Source organism: Leptosomus discolor, chromosome 3, assembly GCF_034619465.1.
Source record: "Leptosomus discolor isolate bLepDis1 chromosome 3, bLepDis1.hap2, whole genome shotgun sequence".
Taxonomy (NCBI): domain Eukaryota; kingdom Metazoa; phylum Chordata; class Aves; order Leptosomiformes; family Leptosomidae; genus Leptosomus; species Leptosomus discolor.
Window position 1 is genome coordinate 52,836,894 of NC_141393.1, and position 18,526 is coordinate 52,855,419.

An 18,526-nucleotide genomic window follows, 5' to 3' on the forward strand; every position below is an offset into this window, starting at 1 on the left:
GCAATGGAGGATGTGGCTGCTCTGGGCTGGGGTTGGGATCTCAGGGGAGCCAGAGGACACTGGCCACTGGTGTCCGGAGCATGGCCATATCCTGCAGGAGCCCCCCCCAACCTGCCCCAGCCACCCAGTGCCAGCTGTGGATGTTTTCTCTTCTTGCAAGAAATCCAGCTGAAAACAAGAGGGGCTGTGCCTGACAGGTGGCTCCTTCAGAGCACTTGCTTCTGCTCTGTGTTTAAGCAGCAGTGAGTTTTGCTTGGAAAATTTCGCTCTGCACAGGCTGTGATTTTGGAGCTGCCAGCACTAAGCTCCCAGAGACTGAGGGGTTCCCGGCACCTGCCCCTCTCCTGCCCATCCTGCCTGCGGGAGCAGCTTGCCAGAAAAAAATTGAGCCTGAGGCAAATGTCCAGCCTAAACCTGATATGCCCGGGGGGACCGCTGACCCTGGCCCCCAGAGTCCTCCAGCACCAACTCGGGCTTAACTCTCTCCTCTGCGGAAAGAGTTCAAGCCTTCCAGTTAAATCCGGGAAGGAGTTAGCAAGTCTTTGTGGCAGGCGGATTAGAGGCAGAGGTAAATGCTCCTGCTAAGTGTAATCTGGCTGGTTAAAAGCTCAGCTCAGCCTCTATCCCAGCATTGTCTTTGCTTCTTAGAAATATAGGAGACAGTTCTGCAAACAGGGATTTTTTCCTTTTGCCTATTTAGAGACCCAAGAGATTGGGAAGAGCCTGTCATGCTCCTCCTCTCCCCAGGGTGTCATTAGAGTTTATTACCACCTCCCTGGTGTCCTCTTCTCTCCGGGATGGGTTTGGTGCTGGCAGCCTCTGACCCTGAGGGTGCAGCAGGAGGGGGATTACAGCTCACGGGGCCATGGGTCAGGGCAGGTGAAGGCAGCAGAAGCTCCTGGACACTGGGGAAATGGGGATGGGGGCAGAGGCAGGGCTCTCTTTCACCCCACAAGCTGGGGTTTCCTTCACTACTGTGCCCTGGGGAGACCCCCTGGATGGGATGGGGCAGGCGTTGGTGGGGACGGGGACTGGGAGACTGGTGGCTCTGCTCACTGAAGCATATAGGAACCGAGAATAGAAATATAAAAAAAATCCTAACTATATAAAAATACAGTCATTTGGTTCTGTCTAAAAACCCCTATTCTGGAGCTGGTGGCACTAAGGCGGGCAACAGGAGGGTGGCAGCTCCACCTGTGAACCTTCCTGCCCTGGCCATCCCACCCCATGGCAGGAGCATCCCTGGGGGCCCTGTCCCCACCGTGCCCTGCAGGTAACAGAGAACTCCCTGGGCAAGGCTAACCAGCACCCATGTGCCGGCCTCAGGAGCTTGTGGGTGCCCTGGAGATGGTCCCTTGTCCCCAGGGCTGGAGGTGCATAGATGACCTCTCCCCGGGGATTATGGCCGAAGTGGAGGGCTCTTGCAGGGAGCACGAGGCAGGCAGGGATCAGGGGCTTACTAGGGATTAAGGTATTTTCCACGCATTTAAACTAGTCGTCACGAACCCAGAGCTATCTAGGAATGAGCGACCCGTAGCATAGCACCAAGGGGACAGGAGAGAAGTGTGGGGAGAAGCTAATACCCACCCTGGTCCCCGCCCCGGGCTTGCAGGAAGCAGGGGGAAGATGCTTACAGAGGCCTGGAAGCCCCCAGAGCCCCAGGGATGGCCTGTGGGCCCCTGGTGAGATGCATGCTGGTGGAAGAGAAGCTGGGGGGCTCAAAGGGGCACAGCAAATCCCAGGGGGACAGCAGGGCACTGTGCCCTCTCTGGGGCCAGGACAGAGTGGTCCATCCCAGGAGACTTGAGGGCTGGGTGGCTCCAGGAGCTTGTTAACCTTAATCCTCCCTTGGATTAGTGCTCAGGGGAGCTGGGGACAGTGGTTTAACCTGCAGGAGTGAGCCGTTGCATTGAGCGTGGCACTGCAGTGGGGTTAGAGGGGAAGAGAGGGCACAGGTTAAGGGCAAGGAGAGGGGCAGGCAGTCCTCTGGCCTAATCTGACACGCAGCCTTGGATTTTGTTGGCATATTCCTGGGCCCTGCCCTCCCTGTGATCAAAGGGATGGGCAGTGTGACGGCCAGCTCCGTGCTGGGGTCACGTCTGGCAGCGCTGCCTGGCTCCGTAAGGCTGCTGCTGGGTCTGGTTCTGCAGGGCTGAACCAGTTGGGATCAGAGCAGTCTGGAGGTGCCAGTCCAAGGTGGAAACTGTCTGCTCTTGGAAGGATGCTTTTCTGGGGAAATGCCTGCCTGGGATGAAATCTCTGGGATGAAATCCCTCTCTCAGTCTGAGCTGTGTTCCCTGGAGCTGAGTTTTCAGCCTGGCCCACAGGAGCAGTGCAAGGATGCTAACGGATGCTCAGACAGACCGCGCTCCTACCCACACAGATCCCTGGGCTGACCCCAGACTGCAGCAGAGGACCCGCTAGCTCCTGGCATTAGGAGACACCCCTCTCTGCAGCCACTAGCCATGCTGTGGGGCTTGCAGGCCCACACAGGGGCAGAGCAGCCCGGCTGGCATCCCTGCAGATGTGGCCACCTGTTCGCAGAGCAGCCCCAGCCCTAGCTCCCCCTGCCAAAAGCAGGTACCAAGATCCTCATGCACCCCGCTGTGACACCCCGTTCCAGCCTGCTGGGGACCCCACACTGGGTTCCCAGCACCATCTGAGCTGTAAATGCCACATGGATGTCCTTAGAGGAGGTTCCCATCCCTTGGCAGTGTGGGTACAGCTCCCTCCTGGGCATCCCCTGGTCTGAGCTGTTTTGTCAGGCAGCTGGCTTCAGCAGGAAGATGTCACTGGGTTACATCAGGGTCTCCTGGACCCTGAGCACAAGTTACACCTCCTTCACCCCTCCACAGGCTTGGCCCCTTGTGGGAATCCCCTGCCCTGCACCTAAACCAGCCCATAGCTCCATGCTCTGGGGCTGGTACCATCCAAACCTGCCGCCTGTCCCAGGGAGAGGCCACAGGCCATTTTCTCCCATCCCAATGCTGCCAATGTCACCTTGGGTGCCTCCCTAGGCAGGGTGGGGGTGGCCTTGCAGGGGCTGCGGGTGCCATGTGCCTGTCCCCTGGGGCAGAGGCAGGATGGGATGTGCTGTCCTAAGTGGCATCTTAACTAGATCTGATCCAGCCTTGCAAAGCCACAGCGCCTTCAATTCCCTTAGCACTCCAAATCTGCTACTGTGCATCTAAGCGGATTATTTTAAATACCCCATGATGGACTGCTCCTTTGTAATATAATCCAGCCTCGTGTGTCCCATTCCCCTCCTATTTGCTGTGATTTAGCTGCAGCTGTGACAGCTAGAAACCTCCCCAGCTCCCCCTGCTCCCTAGGAAACGTCCCTTGTACCAGCCCCTTCCCCAAATCATGCTCTGCTCTGTGTGGTCAGATCCTGGGGATGCTTCTCCTGCCTTCCATGCACCCTTGGTATGCAGCACTTCACATCTCGGGGTGAGCGGTGGCCATGGGATGTGCTGCCCCAGGGCTGCTTCATCTGCAACCCAGAGCTGAGCCCCTGCACTGGTATTGCCAGCACCTTGGGGCCAGATCCTGCCTTGGCTGCTTTTACCCAGAAAGTGGCCATGAAGGAGCCCTTCTGGGTGGGTTTTACCAGTTTTCAGGCTGCTTACTTGAGCTGAGTAGCTCTGACACCACAGCACTGCCATGAAGTCAGCCAAGCAAGAAAGCATCCTGTCTCCCACTGGAGAGGGGGGTTTGGGGAGGGCAGGGGCCGGCATGGAACCCACCCAGCCCCGCTCTCGGCAACAGCAAAGAAACCACCACTTTTCCAAGAGCTTCCCTTTGGGGCTTGTCTGATTAATAAGGGCTTGTTATTTCCAAACTGTTTGAAATCGTGTTTATTTTATCTGCTGCTGGATTCCTCTGACTCAGGGCTCATCGTTAACTGCCAAAGATGAGTGACAGATCCCGCTAATTACAGCTAATGATGGCCTTAAAGGATCTCTGCGCGTGCACGTGTGTTTGTGTGCACACATGCCAAGGGCCATTTATAATTTAAAGTGGGGAGAGTCGTTAGCATAAACCATGCCCGGATTAATTGCAGAGAGTGGCCTCTCCGGGGAGAGTGCTCACTGAGAGGTTGTAGTTTCAAGCTCTGGATGTTGAGGATGGTACAGGCTGCCTGGGCAGTGGCAGTGTGGTCCTGAGCCGGGTGTCAGCCTTGGAGACACCAAATGAAAGCCACTACATAGGAAATGGTTGGGGGAGAGCCACTGAGAAGCCAGTGGAGACCAGGGGACCCCAACATGTGGTAGGCACAGGCGTGACCAGCTCAGAGCTGTGTGGGGCCATGGGAGCTGACATACAGCCCCTGGCAGAGCTCTGTGGGGTGTTTTCCAGCTGGGAGGAGTGCTGTGCCCAAGAGACCCAGTTCTCCCCCAGCTTCCATGGGAACAGGCAGCAGGAGCACTGGAGACGACTTTTATGGCCTCCCTGAGGACAAAGTAGCTGCAGGAGCACAACCCCTTACTAGACACTGGAGACCTCACCTGGGGGGCTGTGGTCAGCAGTGCCCCCACCCTGGGGAGAGCTCTCCCCTCTTTAGACCCTGGGCAATCCAGCCCTCGTGTTGACTTCTTTGCTTTATCTTTCTCCCCAGGAGGGAAAGAGGGAGGATGGAGAAGACGAGACTGTTCCCAGCCCTGGGCTGGAGGATGTGGCATGAGAAGCAGTGGCTGCAGTCAAGAGGATGGGCAGGCAGCAGCTCAGGCAGAGCAGGCATGTCCCACAGGAGGGCTGACCAGAGGACTTCCATGACTGGCACAGCAGCGTTTGTTCCAAGCGCTTTGCTAAACCAGCTCTCCTTTTGCCTGGCTGGACTTTCCCTCACCTCTGCAAAGAGGATGCACAGGGACAGACCCATTTATCCACCGGCTCCATCTCCTCATCCTTCCTGTCCTTGGGGGTCTGAGTGATGCCCTTGCCCCTCTCCCAACCCTGCTGATGCAGGTCATGGAAGAGGCATCCAGAAGGAAACCAAAAGCTGTTCCAGATGGCAAAAGGCTCAGCAGAGCAGAACAACTGCTCCCCAGCCCTTATCTTTCTGCAAACCAAATCCACCCTTCTTGTAAAAAAGTAATTCAAGCTCCTCAGTCTTCCTTAGAGCTGGTGAGTGGGAAGAGCGAAGCGCTGGCGCCAGCTCCCCGGGGAGGGGAAGCGCCATCCTGCAAAGTGCTTCTATATTGGTCTCTGCCACGAGAAGGTCTAAATTGGAAGTGATGGCAGCAGCAAGTGTCGGGATGCTGAGATGGAGTCTGGGGCCAGTGCAAAGGGATTTCAGGGGCTGGATGTGTTTGGCACAGGGGGACGCCTGCCAGCACAGGTTCTAATCCCAATAAAAGCTGGGAGGAAATGACTTGGACGAGGGCTTTTGGCTTCCTCACTGAAAAGACCAGACTCAAGTCAAGCCTGCTGGCTCATGAATTTGTCTTGGATCTTTTGAATTGTTCTGGACCCCAAAACACTCAGGTTTCTCTTTCTGAAATACTCCAGATGTTTCAATTCAAGGCTCTTGCAGAAACAGCTGTTGGAGGCTGCAGAGCAGAGCTCCCCTCAGAAATGTGTAGCCACTCAGTTATGACTGCTCCTGAAACAGCTCAGCGAGCTGTTTGGGCAGGGCCAGCTCAGGCTGGTGCTTTTTACATTACCAAAACCCTGTCACTGGGGGTTTCAGTCCTCCAAATCCCATTCACACAGGGGTCCTGGGTGCTTGTGCTCTCCTGACCCCACTCTTTCCCCTGGGGTGGCTTCCTTTGCTGTTGTTCCCTGCTGGCACCTTGCAAAGCCTTCTCTAGGCCACCTTCCCCATAGCTTTAAATCCCAGTGTAGCAGGGTCAGGAGGCAACAGGAGAGATTCTCTGGAGAAACCGCTGGCTGGGAGCAGGAGGCACTGGCATAGGAGTGAGAGCAGTGCCAGCTATGCTGGGCACCTGCTTCAGCGGGCTCAGCACCATCTCGCTGCGGATGGAGAGCTCCAGCGGTGTTGGTGACCTTGGGGACGTCAGTCTGGGCAGTCCACGTCTGTGGTGCATGGAGCTGCACAGCCCGTGGGGAATGAGTGGCTTTGAGGCCCCAAGGTGATTTTGGGGTGTGCAGAGCCAAACTGTCTCTCCCAAGCCCAGCTGAGGTGTGTTTCCTCCTGTGACATGGCCAGGCAGGGTCAGAGCTATCTGAGATGTGGGGTGTGTGACAGGGCAGGCCACCACGAGGTCCTAGGTCTGGGCACCACACTACAAGCTGCTTGCTCATTGGCACGCTGAGCCCTCCCCAAATAACCCCCATGATCGCCGTCACACAGTGAAAGAGCCCGATTGCAAAGAAAACAGGGAAGCAGCTGAAAAAATAAAGGCGCTGCCATGGTATTGTGCATGCCAGGTTGGAAATTTGGGATGGTGCCAAAGCACAGCCCCGGATGCTCCTCCTGCCCAAGGGCATGAAGGGCCAATGCAGGATGGAGAAACTAGGAGTGCCAGAGGCCAGCGGGAGGGCACCTCTCCAACAGCACCAGGGATGGACAGCCAGGACTCGTGGGTCCTCCAAGTACTTGGGAAGAGCTGATGATGCCAGTCACATCTGCATGGTGTGAGGTCAAATGGTCTAGCTAGCCCCAGCCCCATGTCTCGTGGGGACAATGCAGTGCCAGGTTGCTCGGCAAGATGTCAGCTTCTGTGGGTACCCCAGGTCCTTCACCACCCACACCCCTCTCCAAATGCCAGAAGTATCTAAAATATGGAGAAATCTGTTCAGCAACCCCAAAGGATGATCACAAGCTCCCAGAGACTTGGTGTAGTCCCTAAAGCCCTGGCCATGGGGCACTAACTCTTTCAGCTGAAGGAAAGGATGAATGGAGATGAATTGGGCAGACATAGCTTTGCTGGGAGAACTGGAAGGTCACTGAGCCTTGAGGTCAGGATAAGAGGCAATGCCGGTGCCTGCCTCCCAACCGTCTGTGTACTACTGCCGGAGAGAAAGAATGCCCAACTCATTGCACACCTGTCCTGGGCCTCCGGTTATCTCCAGCGTCAGCTGGCCTGAGGGCAGGAGCAGGTCATGGCACAGTCTCAGTGTGGGTGGAAGAAGCAGTCCCTGCCCTATCTGGCAGCCTTTTGGATTACCTGTATGGCATTGGGAGCAGCTCTAGCAGTGGCTGGGTAGGAACAGATACACATAGATAAGGCAACCTGAACTCTGGGGACAGCGAGCCAGCTTTGTTAATCCCCGCGCATCCAGGTGCTGATGAAGATGCTATCGTCCCCTTCCCTTCCCTGGCAGCTTGTGGGTGGCCATCAGTCCTGGCTCACACAAAGACAAAACCTGCTGCTTGCATGAGTGACCTGTCTCGCGGAACTGCTAAGTGGCTCCCATGTTCCCCTGGGGACACTGCTGGTACAGAGGCCCAGCCAGTGCAGGGATGCACAGCCTGCATGGGGACGGAGCTGGCACAGGCATCCACAGCAATGTGGGGCCCCACAGCCAGTACAGAGAGCTAAGGATGGTGCAGGGTCATGCAGCCAGGATGGAGACCACTGAGAGTATGGGGACAGGCAGCTGGGGCGGGGACCAGGTAGTAGAGGGACACGCAGCCAGGATGGGGACCCTGCCAGTCCAGGAGGATGCCGCAAGGGATGGAGACCCATGGATACTGTGGGGACACACAGCTGGGATGGGGACCCAGTTAGCATGGGGACACATGTGGGGGGACCTTGTAGAGCCCTGGGGCACAGTGATGCTGCAGGGCAGAGGATGACCAGCAGTATTGCCCACCCCTTTGGTGTGCCTGGGCCCCATCCTCACATCCCTCCCAGGCTCCGGCTTTCTGGTGGGCAGAAGGGTCCAGCACTGTGCAGGGACACTGAGGGAGAGAAGCACCACCAGGTCGCTGCCCGTGTCCCCATTGCTGGGATGCCACGGGCTGCTGGGGATGCGTGCAGCGCAGCACTCCCCATCCCATTAGCTCTGGCATGAAAACTCCGCCGTGGCGGCAGCTGGGCCTGGCCACGATCTCCGCTTCCAGGTAAACAGATGAGGCAAGCGGCTCGCCTTCCCTCCCTGCCTGGCAGCCCCGGCCGCACAGACCCACCATTCAGCCCCGCCGCCCTGCACAAACCCCCAGTGTTCGGGAGAGGGCTCACACTCCCCAGGGGGCACCGGGGAGGACACGCCACAGCCTGGCACTTAACACCCAGCCAGGCTGGAGCGGGGTCAGTGGGCGCAGAAAGAACTGCTGTGTTTTGGCTGGTTCCCACCATGCCGGGGTGAGGGCAGAAAGGGCCCCTTGTGCGTGAGGGACCCAGAGGGTGCCCCCATGGCTCGGCTGCATCCAGGATCCTGTGAGGCTGTGGAGGTGGTGACTGGTGGGTCCGTGGGGTGGTGTTGAGGAGCTGGGGCTGGGAGCCCGACAGGGTGAGGGGGTCGGAGGTGGCAGGTGGAGGAGCTCAGCCAGCACGCTGGTATGGACAGTACTGCTGCCGCCCTGCTGCCATCCAAAAGATTTGCAACCCAGACCATGGGAGAAAAAAAGAGTGGAGGGGTTTGACCAGGGACACATTCAAGCAGTGGCAGAGGCAGGAGCAGGAGGCAGCTTTCCCTGGGTGTCACACTGTGAGCATCCTCCCCAGCTGATGGGAAGGGTGGGCGCACTCCCGGCATGTTCAGCCCTCGCTCCCGGTGTGTTCACCCTGCGCTCCTACACAGCCTCTGCCAGCAGGTCACTCACTGGAAGTGTGCCTATGGCACTTCTCAAAAAGACCAAGTCAGGCACTTACAAGGAGAGAGAGGAGGGTGCCAGCTCCTGCCTCCTGGGGCTCTTCGCCCCCTCCAACCCCCCGACCCTCTTCCCAGGCTTTCCTTGGCACTGCCAGGGGTGTCTGTCCTGGAGCATGGCCTGGGGTGCTCTGGCCATGCCAGGGCTCTCCCTCCGGGAAGCCTGGCATGGAGCTGAGAACATCCCTGCCTCAGCAACAAGCATCCCCGCAGGGCCAGGCTGAAGGGGAGGGGGGAAAGCAGGAGGCAGAGCTGCCATGCTCCAGCATCCCAGCTGTTCCTCCTGCTGCCTCCATCATCCACAAATAGCCATCAGTGCCTTTGCTGTCCCCTCTTCCACACCTGGCACCTTCCTCCCTTGCTGCTCCCCTGAGAAGGTGGCTTTCTTCCCCAAGGAGTGCAGGGAAAGCATTTTCCACCACGGCAGGTGAAAATGGATTCACAATCCAATTTTACCCTAGTACCACTTCAGTGATTTTGATGGAGCTGCTCTGGATGGGTGCCGGTTTGAGCCAGAGGACAGCTGTTGTGGCTTCATAGACCAGGGGTTTCTTATCTGTGTCACCTTTGATTACTGTAATTGAAATCCTGCTCTGATCTGAGCCATGCCCGAACATTTCTGCTGCCTGTGCCGCTCTCAGCTCGAACGGCAAAATGACATTAACAGATTTTAAAGCCAGGCAAGGCCTGTGAGAGCATTTCTACCTGACCTCCCAGACAGCAGCCGACAGTCACTGCTTACCCCAGTCCCACGCTCAGCTGCTGGCATGGCTCAGCCATCCCCCTGTGACTCATTTTGCCTCCTGGAAGCACAAATCCTGCCTTTCCCCAGAGCCACTCATGCATGTGTGCTAGGCAGCCTGCCTCCTCCCACCCCTTCAGAGCAAAGCCGGAATGCTCTTAAGGGGGGCAGGGTCCAGGGGTGCTGGTGGGATCATGGAGGGATCAGCTGCCCTTTAGCTCTCCTGCTCCAGCATGGAATCCCCCGTGGGCAGCATTGCCCTTTTCTGGCATCTCCTGACCAAAAGGGCAGCAGGGTAACATGCTGCTGCCCGTCTGCTGCCAGGCAGGCTGCAGGGGACAGAAATGCCACCTCACAGGAGAGTATGCTCCCGGCTTTGGTGCCAAGCTGGAAAACTGGCTGTGGCTGGTGGTGTGACCAGCACTTTGTCACCCTCCCCATCTTCTTTTGTGAAGCTGCCAGTGGTGTTTAGCTGGAGTCACTGCAGCAGAAAGAGTGACTCCAGCCCAGACAGCTTCTGAGGGCGGGGGCCGGGAGGACACGTGCGCTGGCACACATGCTCCTGCAGTTTGGCTTGGTGAGCAGCCGGTGTGAGGAGTGAGCCAGCCCTGGCCCGGCAGTGACAGCCAAGCTGGTGGCTCTGTCTGGGATGGGGAGGGTTTGTTCAGCCAGCCTGGCCTCCAGGAGCTGCCCTCTGGAGCAGGCAGGGGCATCCCAGGTGCAAAGCCCTGTCTGGAGAGCCCTGCAAACCCTGAAGGCCAGATTCCGGCTGTGCCAGACTGTCTCCCTGAACCCACAGGATATCTGGGCCGGCAGCTTTCACAGCCATACAGCTGAAAGCTGGCCAGTGCGTGCTGGCACAGTGGCCTGGGCTTGCACCAGTAAGGATCTGACAGAGCCATCCCAAAAATTCATATGCTGGCAAAAAGAAAGGAAGGCTGCCCAGACGGCAGGACAGCCCCAGTGCCCCACTGCCGGCATGCACAGAGGCTCCCTCCAAATTCCGGCCGGTCGAGTGGCAGTTTCCTCTCCGGCAGTGAAACCCCAGGCAGGTCATGTGCCTGTGGCAAGCACAATGCTTGGGGTTATCCAGCCCGTTATCACCTCCAGCCATGCGGTGCAGGGAGGAAAAGGGTTTCAATCCCAGCTGAGCCATGTTTCCGTCAGGAGCTGTTCCCCTTCCCACAGGAGAGGGCTGGACCATGCCATACTTTCAACACTAGGACCGGTGAAGCAGGGCTGTGGCTGCCATGGGGAAAGAGGGCCCACAGGGCTGTCACGCCATATCCCCATGGCATTGCCAGGGTCCCTCCTCATGGCAGGGAAGCTGCCAGTCCCCAAGCAATGCAGTTTCTCCTGCCCCAGCTTTGCCGGGCCGCTGTGGCCTGGGCATGGCCACCTGCAAAGCTTGGGGCTATGAAGGGGCCAGAGCTGGCGACCCCTCGGAAAGGGACTGCCACCAGGGTGTGCAGCAGAGATCTGGGCTGGCTGAAATAACCCTTTTTGGGTGTTGCTGCTTCTCACCCCAGGGAGGCAACCCGGAGCCCTGGTGTGCCAGGAAAATGCCTGCCTGGAGCAGTACAGGCAACCTGAGAAATCCTACAGGCAAAGACCATCTTTGCCAGCCAGGAGGGGAAACTGAGGCAGGAAGAGATGCCAAGGGAGGCCTCCCACCCCTCTGTCCCTAGGCTGCTGTGGGACATCCTTCCAGGGGCTGCCCCAGCCACTTAAAGACCGCTGGAGGAAGGGGACTGCGGCACAGGGTCACTCCTAGTTCCTGAGCCCAAAATCACGGGCAGAGGTATGCCCTGCTCCCTGCCTCTCCAAGCCCTCCCAGCAGTGAGCATGGGGCAGGCAGGGGAGCTGGCAGAGGCACTGGCAACGGCTGGGCTTGCCGCAGTGCTGCTATCCCCTCCTGCTCCATGATTAATTGAACATGGGCTAAAATTAGCTGCAGAGGCAGCACCCCTGGGGTCTCCCAGCAGCATCCCACTGCCCACCGGCTGCCTGCAAGTGGGTCAGGCTTTGGCTGCCTCCCAGCTGGGTGCCCTGGGTGCTTGGGGGACCCCCATTCTCTGCTGTGGGTGGGAGCATCGCTCCCTGGTCCACGGCACGGCTCTGCACCTCTTGCCTCCTTACTGCTGCACATCTTGGAGGCTTTTCCCTCTTCAGATTCACCAGACTGGGCTGCATTATGGCCAGAGCAGCTGGGGAGGCACAAGGCCGCCTTCTGGGATGGCAGGAGTGTGGATCCCTGTCATGTTCCTCCCCTTCAGGGATCTGTTATTTTTAGCTGCTCTCCCTATCTTGTGTCGCTAGCTAGGGTCTGGCTCTCTTTTCTTTCCCCCCTCCCTCCTCAGTGTTAATTTGTTTTCTCTGTATTATTTGCAGGTTAGGGGAAGCAGAACCAGGTATCTCAGCACAGGGGACCACTCAGCCACAGCCTCCCCATGCTGCCCTCCACCCAGGGGTTTTTGGTTGGGTTTTTTCCTGGCTATTTTTAACCCACATCAGCAGCCCCAAGGGGAAGAAACACCAAGGGGTAACACAAACTGGAGGCACCCTATGGCCAATGTGCCAGGCCGAGTGGCGGGATGCTCATGGCTGCATGGGGACCCTCCCATGCAGGCAGGGCAGTGCCTGGATGTGCTCCCAGCATCCCGGGCAGGTGGGGGTCTGCAGCCCCCGGGTTGACACCTCCTGGCAAGCCCTCTGCTGCCTCCTGACCCCCCTGCACATCTGAGTCTGCAAGCTCTGTCATGGCATACTGACAGGTGAGCCAGGGAGAGTGAGAGGATGGGCTTTTCCCTTGGATTCAGAAGAAAGCGATCAGGAAAAAAAGTTAATTAAAAACTTCAAAGCCAGATACTTCTAATTTGGTTTAATGTGGCAGTCCTGCTCAGCGGCAATGCTGTCAGAGGTGCCTGCATGGGGCTTAGACTGGGAAGTGCCCAGCATGCCACATCACAAGATGTCACCCACCACCAGCACCACCACAGCCATGTGGCCTCCATCCCTGCTGAGCACTGGGGTGCAGGGTGCCATGGTGCTGGTCTTAGGCTGGGCATCTGGTGACCGATCCCCCCAGGATCTGGATTTTGGAGCCACTGGGAGAGTGGCTCTGTTGGGAGGCTGTGTCTCAGTTTCCCCATGGCACAAGGCTGCCAAACCTGCTCTTTGAGAAGATGTTTCCAAGGTGCTTGGACTGGGTGCTGGAGCCTGATCCTCACCTGCTGGCAGTATACCACTGCCCCATGTAGAGCAGGGCAGGGCTGGGGGTCCTGGGGGAGCAGGGGGTGCCTACCTCAGCAGGGTCCAGTAAAACAGCAGCCCCCATCCTGGAGTAAGGAGAGGACCCTGGTACCACTGGTCCTGTCCCCTCTGGCTGCTGCTCTGAAGGAGGAAGGGGGACAACTCCTGTGCCTGATTCTCACTATGTTCCCCGAAAGGAGCCAAAATCCTCTCATTTTCTCCAGAAACCTATGCCACAGGACAGCAAAGCTCCTGCCCCCAGTGCTCTGCCACCTTTCCCTGCCTCCCACCCCTGCTTTTTGGGGTTTTTTGGTGGTTTTTTTTTTTTTTTTTGCAGAAGTCTGTGCTGCATGGTGAGTAAAGGCATCCTGCTGTCTGAGGGCTAACGGCTTGTTGGAGAGATAATAAAGCAAAGGGGAGTAAATTAAAGTGGCTATAAATAGCACCAGGAGAGGAAAAGGAGATGAAGTCATCTTCCTTCAGCTGAGCTGGTATTTGCATCACTTCTTCCCTTTGCCTTCCCCTGCCCCCTCACCCTGCTCGGGAAACAGCCCCCACGGCATCTGGGGTCCTGCTGTGGGCTGTGCATGCCCCTCTGGGTCCCCATGGGGCTGGGGGACTGTCCCTGCGCTCCTGGGCTGGGAGTGGCTGCCCAGTGCTGGGGGCTTGCTGCAGAGCACAGCAAGGTGGCCTGGACGTGATCGCTTGGCCCCAGGCTCCGTCCCAGTTTTGCCACGGATCCATGGCATTGCCCTGGGCGAACCAGTGCATGGCCCCATTCAAACCAGTGCCTCCAGCAGGACTCCAGTGCTGCATCCCACAGTCACTAGGAAGAGCTTTCGGGAACCATCACAGATCCCATCCCATGCCATTCCCCTTTGCAGCCAGTCTGCAAGCAGCTGCAGAGACCCCCAGGAGCAATGCCTGGGGCAAGGGACGCTGCAAACTCAACAACAGCAAATCTGCCCAAGGAAGCCCCTCCAGGAATCAGAATTAATAATTTACACTTTTATTCTTGATGATTTTCACATCCAAGCCTCCACCATCAGCCCCAGGACACATGGGAGAGGAGGGACCCCAACCCCGCAGGAGTTCCTTGGGGCTAGCAGCCAGCTTTGGACCTCACCCAAAACTTGACCCTTGCTGCCAAGGTGGCCACTGTCCCTACAGCCCCCGAGTGGCCCCAAAAATCCCCCAGCTGCCCCAAAACCCCCAGCCATCCACTCTCACGAGGTATATTTACACCTGAGTCAGAATGAGGTCACACCGCGGTTTCCTCCTTGTCAGCTCCCGACTCCTATTCCTGTGCTATGGACATACACCCGCCGTGTTATTGCAGGGTATTTATAGCTATTTTACATATGTAATTATAAACCCACAACTCCACACACGCACAAAAATAATCATGATGCCGGGACATGGAGGAGCGGGGCCAGGGTGACAGGAGCAGGGCCAGGGTATGGTCCCCACCACTGATAGTAATTCTTTGCACTTTATATATAGCCCTTTTCATCCGCAGCTCTCAAGAACGCTTTGCAGGCATTTAATTAAGCTCCCAACATCCTAATGTGATGACAGCCAAGTAATAATATCCTTGCTTTTAGGTACGAAGAGAGGGGAGGTGACAGGACTTGTTTGAAGTCCCGCAGTGAGGCAGCCCGTGGGGTGGTGAGCCCAGATGCCCCATCCTCTGCCCCATGCTTGTGGGGTGCCCGCGTGGGGACATGCCCATAGGGGAGATTTTGACACAGAAAGGGGATGAGGGCCCCAGGATCCTGCCCAGTCCCTCTTCTTAGTTTGGGGTGGGGGCAATCGGTGACAGCACAGGGCTTGGGGACAGCAGCAGGGACCCCAGAGACCACTGGGCTGCAGCTGCACAACATCTGGATCGACAGGTGGAAGAGACATATGGGTCTCAACAAACTTGTGGGCGAGAGCTCAGGGGAGAGCAATAAATAAGATGACAGGTCTGAAAGCACTGATTTATGAGGAATATTAAGAGTCGTAATCCTGCCTGGCCTGGCCACCCTGCAAGGAGGCAGGGCGATGACAAGGACCCAGATGCACCACAAGGAGACAAGATTCACCAGGGCCAGCCATCCCCAAGCAGGAGGGCTGGAAGCAGTTGGGCCTCCTAGGGGTCTGGGCAGCTCAGCGTGGGGACATAGCCAGTGGGTGCCTGGAGATGGGTTCCCACAGGAATGGATCCCTGTTATCCTCAAGGTGCACAGTTTGTGCTCCCCTGAGCACCCTCCCTACCACGTACATCCCTGCCTAGATGGACCGCTTGTCTCCTATCCTTGGAGTGCTGCAGAGGGCACAAGAGGTATGTGCTTTGGTTTTGGACAATGATGGGACATAAGATGCCACCAAGCAAGATGGACATGGCAGGAGAAGGAGGCCAGCAGAGGGCTGGTACTTCAACCACTAGAGCAGAAGTAAAAAGCAAAGAGGTGCTGGAGGCAAACAGTGGTTTTGGTAATAAAAGGAGCAGAACTGCAGTCCTGAGGGGTGAAGGTTGGGTGGGGTCACCAACATCTGCAGAAAAACACACAGTCCTGGGTCCTTTCCCACGTATGGACAGGTGGGGGACAAGTGCCCACCCTTATCCCCATCTTGGGAATGCCCCACAGGGAAAGCAGGCGTGTGTTGATGGACGAAGTGTGATTCTGTGCACACAAAAACTAAATGAAAGTCAAAAATCATAAATCTGGATTTTATTCTGTAGCAAGCACCATCCTGCCATTTTATGGTTGTGATGGTAGTTTTTTGACCCCAGACCACAGCCAGATCTCTGCTCACCAAAACAAACTGTGCAGCAGCCCCTGATCAAGAGCACTACACCCACCGAGCCCCCTGAAACAGGGCAGCAGGATGCACTTGCACCACACTGGCACCAAAGAGCAGCAACACAGACGTTAAGCAAGAAAACAGCTGCAAACCTCCTGAGGGACCACAAAGAAATGCCTCAAAACCAGCCTCTGAGGAGAAAGGAGGGAATGAAATGGAAACGGCGTGCCTGGCCAGGGAGCCAGTGCAGCCTAGGCACCACCACAAGGACATGGGCACCTTCCCATCACCTCACCGGCCACCAAAACCACCCTGCAACCTGCTGCTATCATCTCCCCAGATTTCACTCCCACTGCCCCCACTCCGCTGCCAGCTGGGCATCTCTTACCAGGGACTGCTGGCACCTCCGCTGTCTCGCTGGCCACAATGAGGGACTCAAGGATCCTTGCGTGGAGCTCGGGGCTCGCCTCGGTGCTACAGGGACAAGGGAGGAATCGGTGAGGGTGCCAGCAGCTCAGCTCTCCTGGTGCCCCCCAAGCCCCTGGGACAGGAGTCAGCTGCCCTGATGGATCTCCTGTGGGACTGGGGCGATGCTGGGTATCCCAGTCCCGTGTGTGACAACACGCCAGGTCACGCTGGGAATGTGTGATATCAAAGCATCACAGCTGGGATGGGGGCTCCCAGCTTTGGCCTTCCCCTTCAGAAAAACCCAGGGCTGAGCCACCCATGGGCTGTCATCCAGCAAAAGCAGCTTGGTTGGGGGTCAGCATGCCTGTGCCTGGCTACGGGCACCCTTCTCTCGCCCGCCCCATCCCGTGGGTGGCAGGGGCACCTTACCTGGCTGCTGCAGGGCGGAGAAGCAGCTCCCCAAAGAGCTCGCCAAGGAGCCGGGGCGAGAGGCGGCTCCTGCGGGCACCCTGGCAGAGGCGGCAGAAGTGGTGGGTGAGCTGGCACAGGAGCAGTGCCTGAGGCTGTGGCAGGGCCGGGGAGACCAGCAGGGCTCTGGCTCGCTGGCCACACTCCTCCAGGCCCAGGCTCTCTGCAGCGGAGGAAAAACAGGGGAAGAAAGGTTAATTTGGGAGGTTGTGGCATCCCCTTGCCTCTCCTGGGAGCCTGGCACCTGCCAGAACACATGACATGAGCTGTGTCAGATCTCTACTCCCCACAGAGCCCCATAAAAACCCTGACCTCTATCTCTCCTCCAAAAACCGTGATTATTTCTTTGCACGCCATCCCTTCCTCCAGACACGCTGTGGGACATGTGGGTACCCCAAGGGGCACAGGGCGTGCAGAGGTGATGTTCTGGAGGTCTCAGCTGCTGCCTGCTGGAGGCTGCCAGCCCCATTTACCCACTTATACCACCCCAGATCAGATTGTAGGGTGATATGAGCACGTTCCCCCTCTCAGCACAGCCAGGGAGGGAGCAAGTGAGTCTGAGCTGCTCACGTGGCAGTGGTTGCACCTAAATACCCCTCACTGCTGATCCAGTGGAGAACAGCAAGAGCCCTGCCCTAGTGCACAGCAAAGCCATGGAAAAGGCAGACCAAAGCAAAGAGGGGAAACAGGCACCAGTTGGAAGACCTGGCAAATTTAGAGGCTCAGCCCTCCCCTGCAGAAAAAGCAAGCTAGAAGGGAGGTTTTTCAGGAGAAAAAAAGCTGCACCTGGGCTGAGACCTAACGGCAGAGCTGCAGTAAGGTCCCTGCAGCCCTCTCACTGCGGCCTGTCTTGCTCCATGAATTGCAGCAGCAGGGAGGACTGATCAGCGGGCAACTACTTCCAGCGATGCATGAATTGCCCATGTGAATACAAACAGGCATCTAATGGTGTTGCATAGCACAGAGGTGCTGCCAGGATCCAAGTTGTGGGCACTCCAAGCATTCCCACAACCTCGCAGTGTTCACAGAAGCATCTCCCTGTATCCCCGGTGCCCTCTGGCAGCCTTGGCCAGGGCTCCCTGGTCTTGTGAGCTATGAGCTCAGCGGCCTGGGACCGCAGTTCTGCCCCTGGCATGAGAAACAGCCGCTCTCCAGCCGTCCTCCATCCCTGCCTTGGCCTGGCCCTTTCATCTGCAGGGGACAGGGAGGTCCCCAGGGCTGTGCTGCTCTCAGACATCTTCAAAACCCAGCTCGGCCAGGGGCTGACTCAGCTCCCCACGGCTCTTTGCACCAGGACTGAGGCTTGGCCGATGCCCAGCCAGCTCCTGGAATCCATGCTCGGGGCTGGGGTGCACCAGAGCCGGAGGGGTTGGGTGTCCAGGATCCCCTCCCAAGCAGGTCTGCAACCCAGCAGATGGGGTGTTTGTGTGCCCCTGTATCCAAGAAGCTTCTTCCATGGGTTGCTTTGTTTTGCTTCAGGCCTCCCCTACCCCAATTGGTTGCTTTTTGCACCTTTTTGCATGCAGGGGGAAGGTCCACAGCCAAAGGGGGAACTGGGGGATGTTTTCCCCCTCCTTTTGCAGGTGGTCAGCTTGCTGCTTTTGCAGCCGGCAGCCTCGAGAGGGGCAAGAGCTTACTTGAAGGGCAGACTGCCAAAAACCAGCACCGTCTCCTGAAAGACTTGTATTTTTATTTTTTTTTAAAGGCCCGGAGAAATCCCCATCGGTTTCGCCTCCGTTCCTTCGTTCCTTCCCCCTCCTCCTGCACCCATTGTGCCAGGAGCAGAGCCCACTCCGGCTCAGGCTGCAGGGAAAGGCGCTTCCCTTTGAAGTTGCTTAACGAGGCAACCCAGCTAATTGCTTCCTAATTGTGTTTTTATCCTTGGAAGTGAGGCAGCCTTTGATTTCTCCTCTTTCTGATGGGTGAGGGGAAAGCAGCTTCTCGTGCCACCAGCCCCGGGGGTATTTCTCTTGGCTCCAAGTCTCTGTGCAGGGCAGGGAGGACAGGGTGTGAGTTATCCCTCATCTTCTCCGTGTGTCCCTGCTGCCTTGCTGGAGGCCACAAAGAGCCTGTGGCATTTTCCCA

General features: G+C 57.5%; 1 protein-coding gene across 1 annotated transcript in view; it reads right to left on the reverse strand.

The window, feature by feature from the left end:
* Window positions 1-18,526, reverse strand: part of PIK3R3 (phosphoinositide-3-kinase regulatory subunit 3) — a 74,510-nt gene that overhangs the window by 41,170 nt on the left and 14,814 nt on the right. Inside the window, exons 5-6 of the mRNA XM_086462002.1 lie at window positions 16,403-16,604; window positions 15,954-16,039 (exon numbers count right to left, since the gene is read on the reverse strand). Coding sequence (XP_086318128.1) covers window positions 15,954-16,039; window positions 16,403-16,604 — 288 coding nt within the window. The remainder of the gene's footprint in view (window positions 1-15,953; window positions 16,040-16,402; window positions 16,605-18,526) is intronic.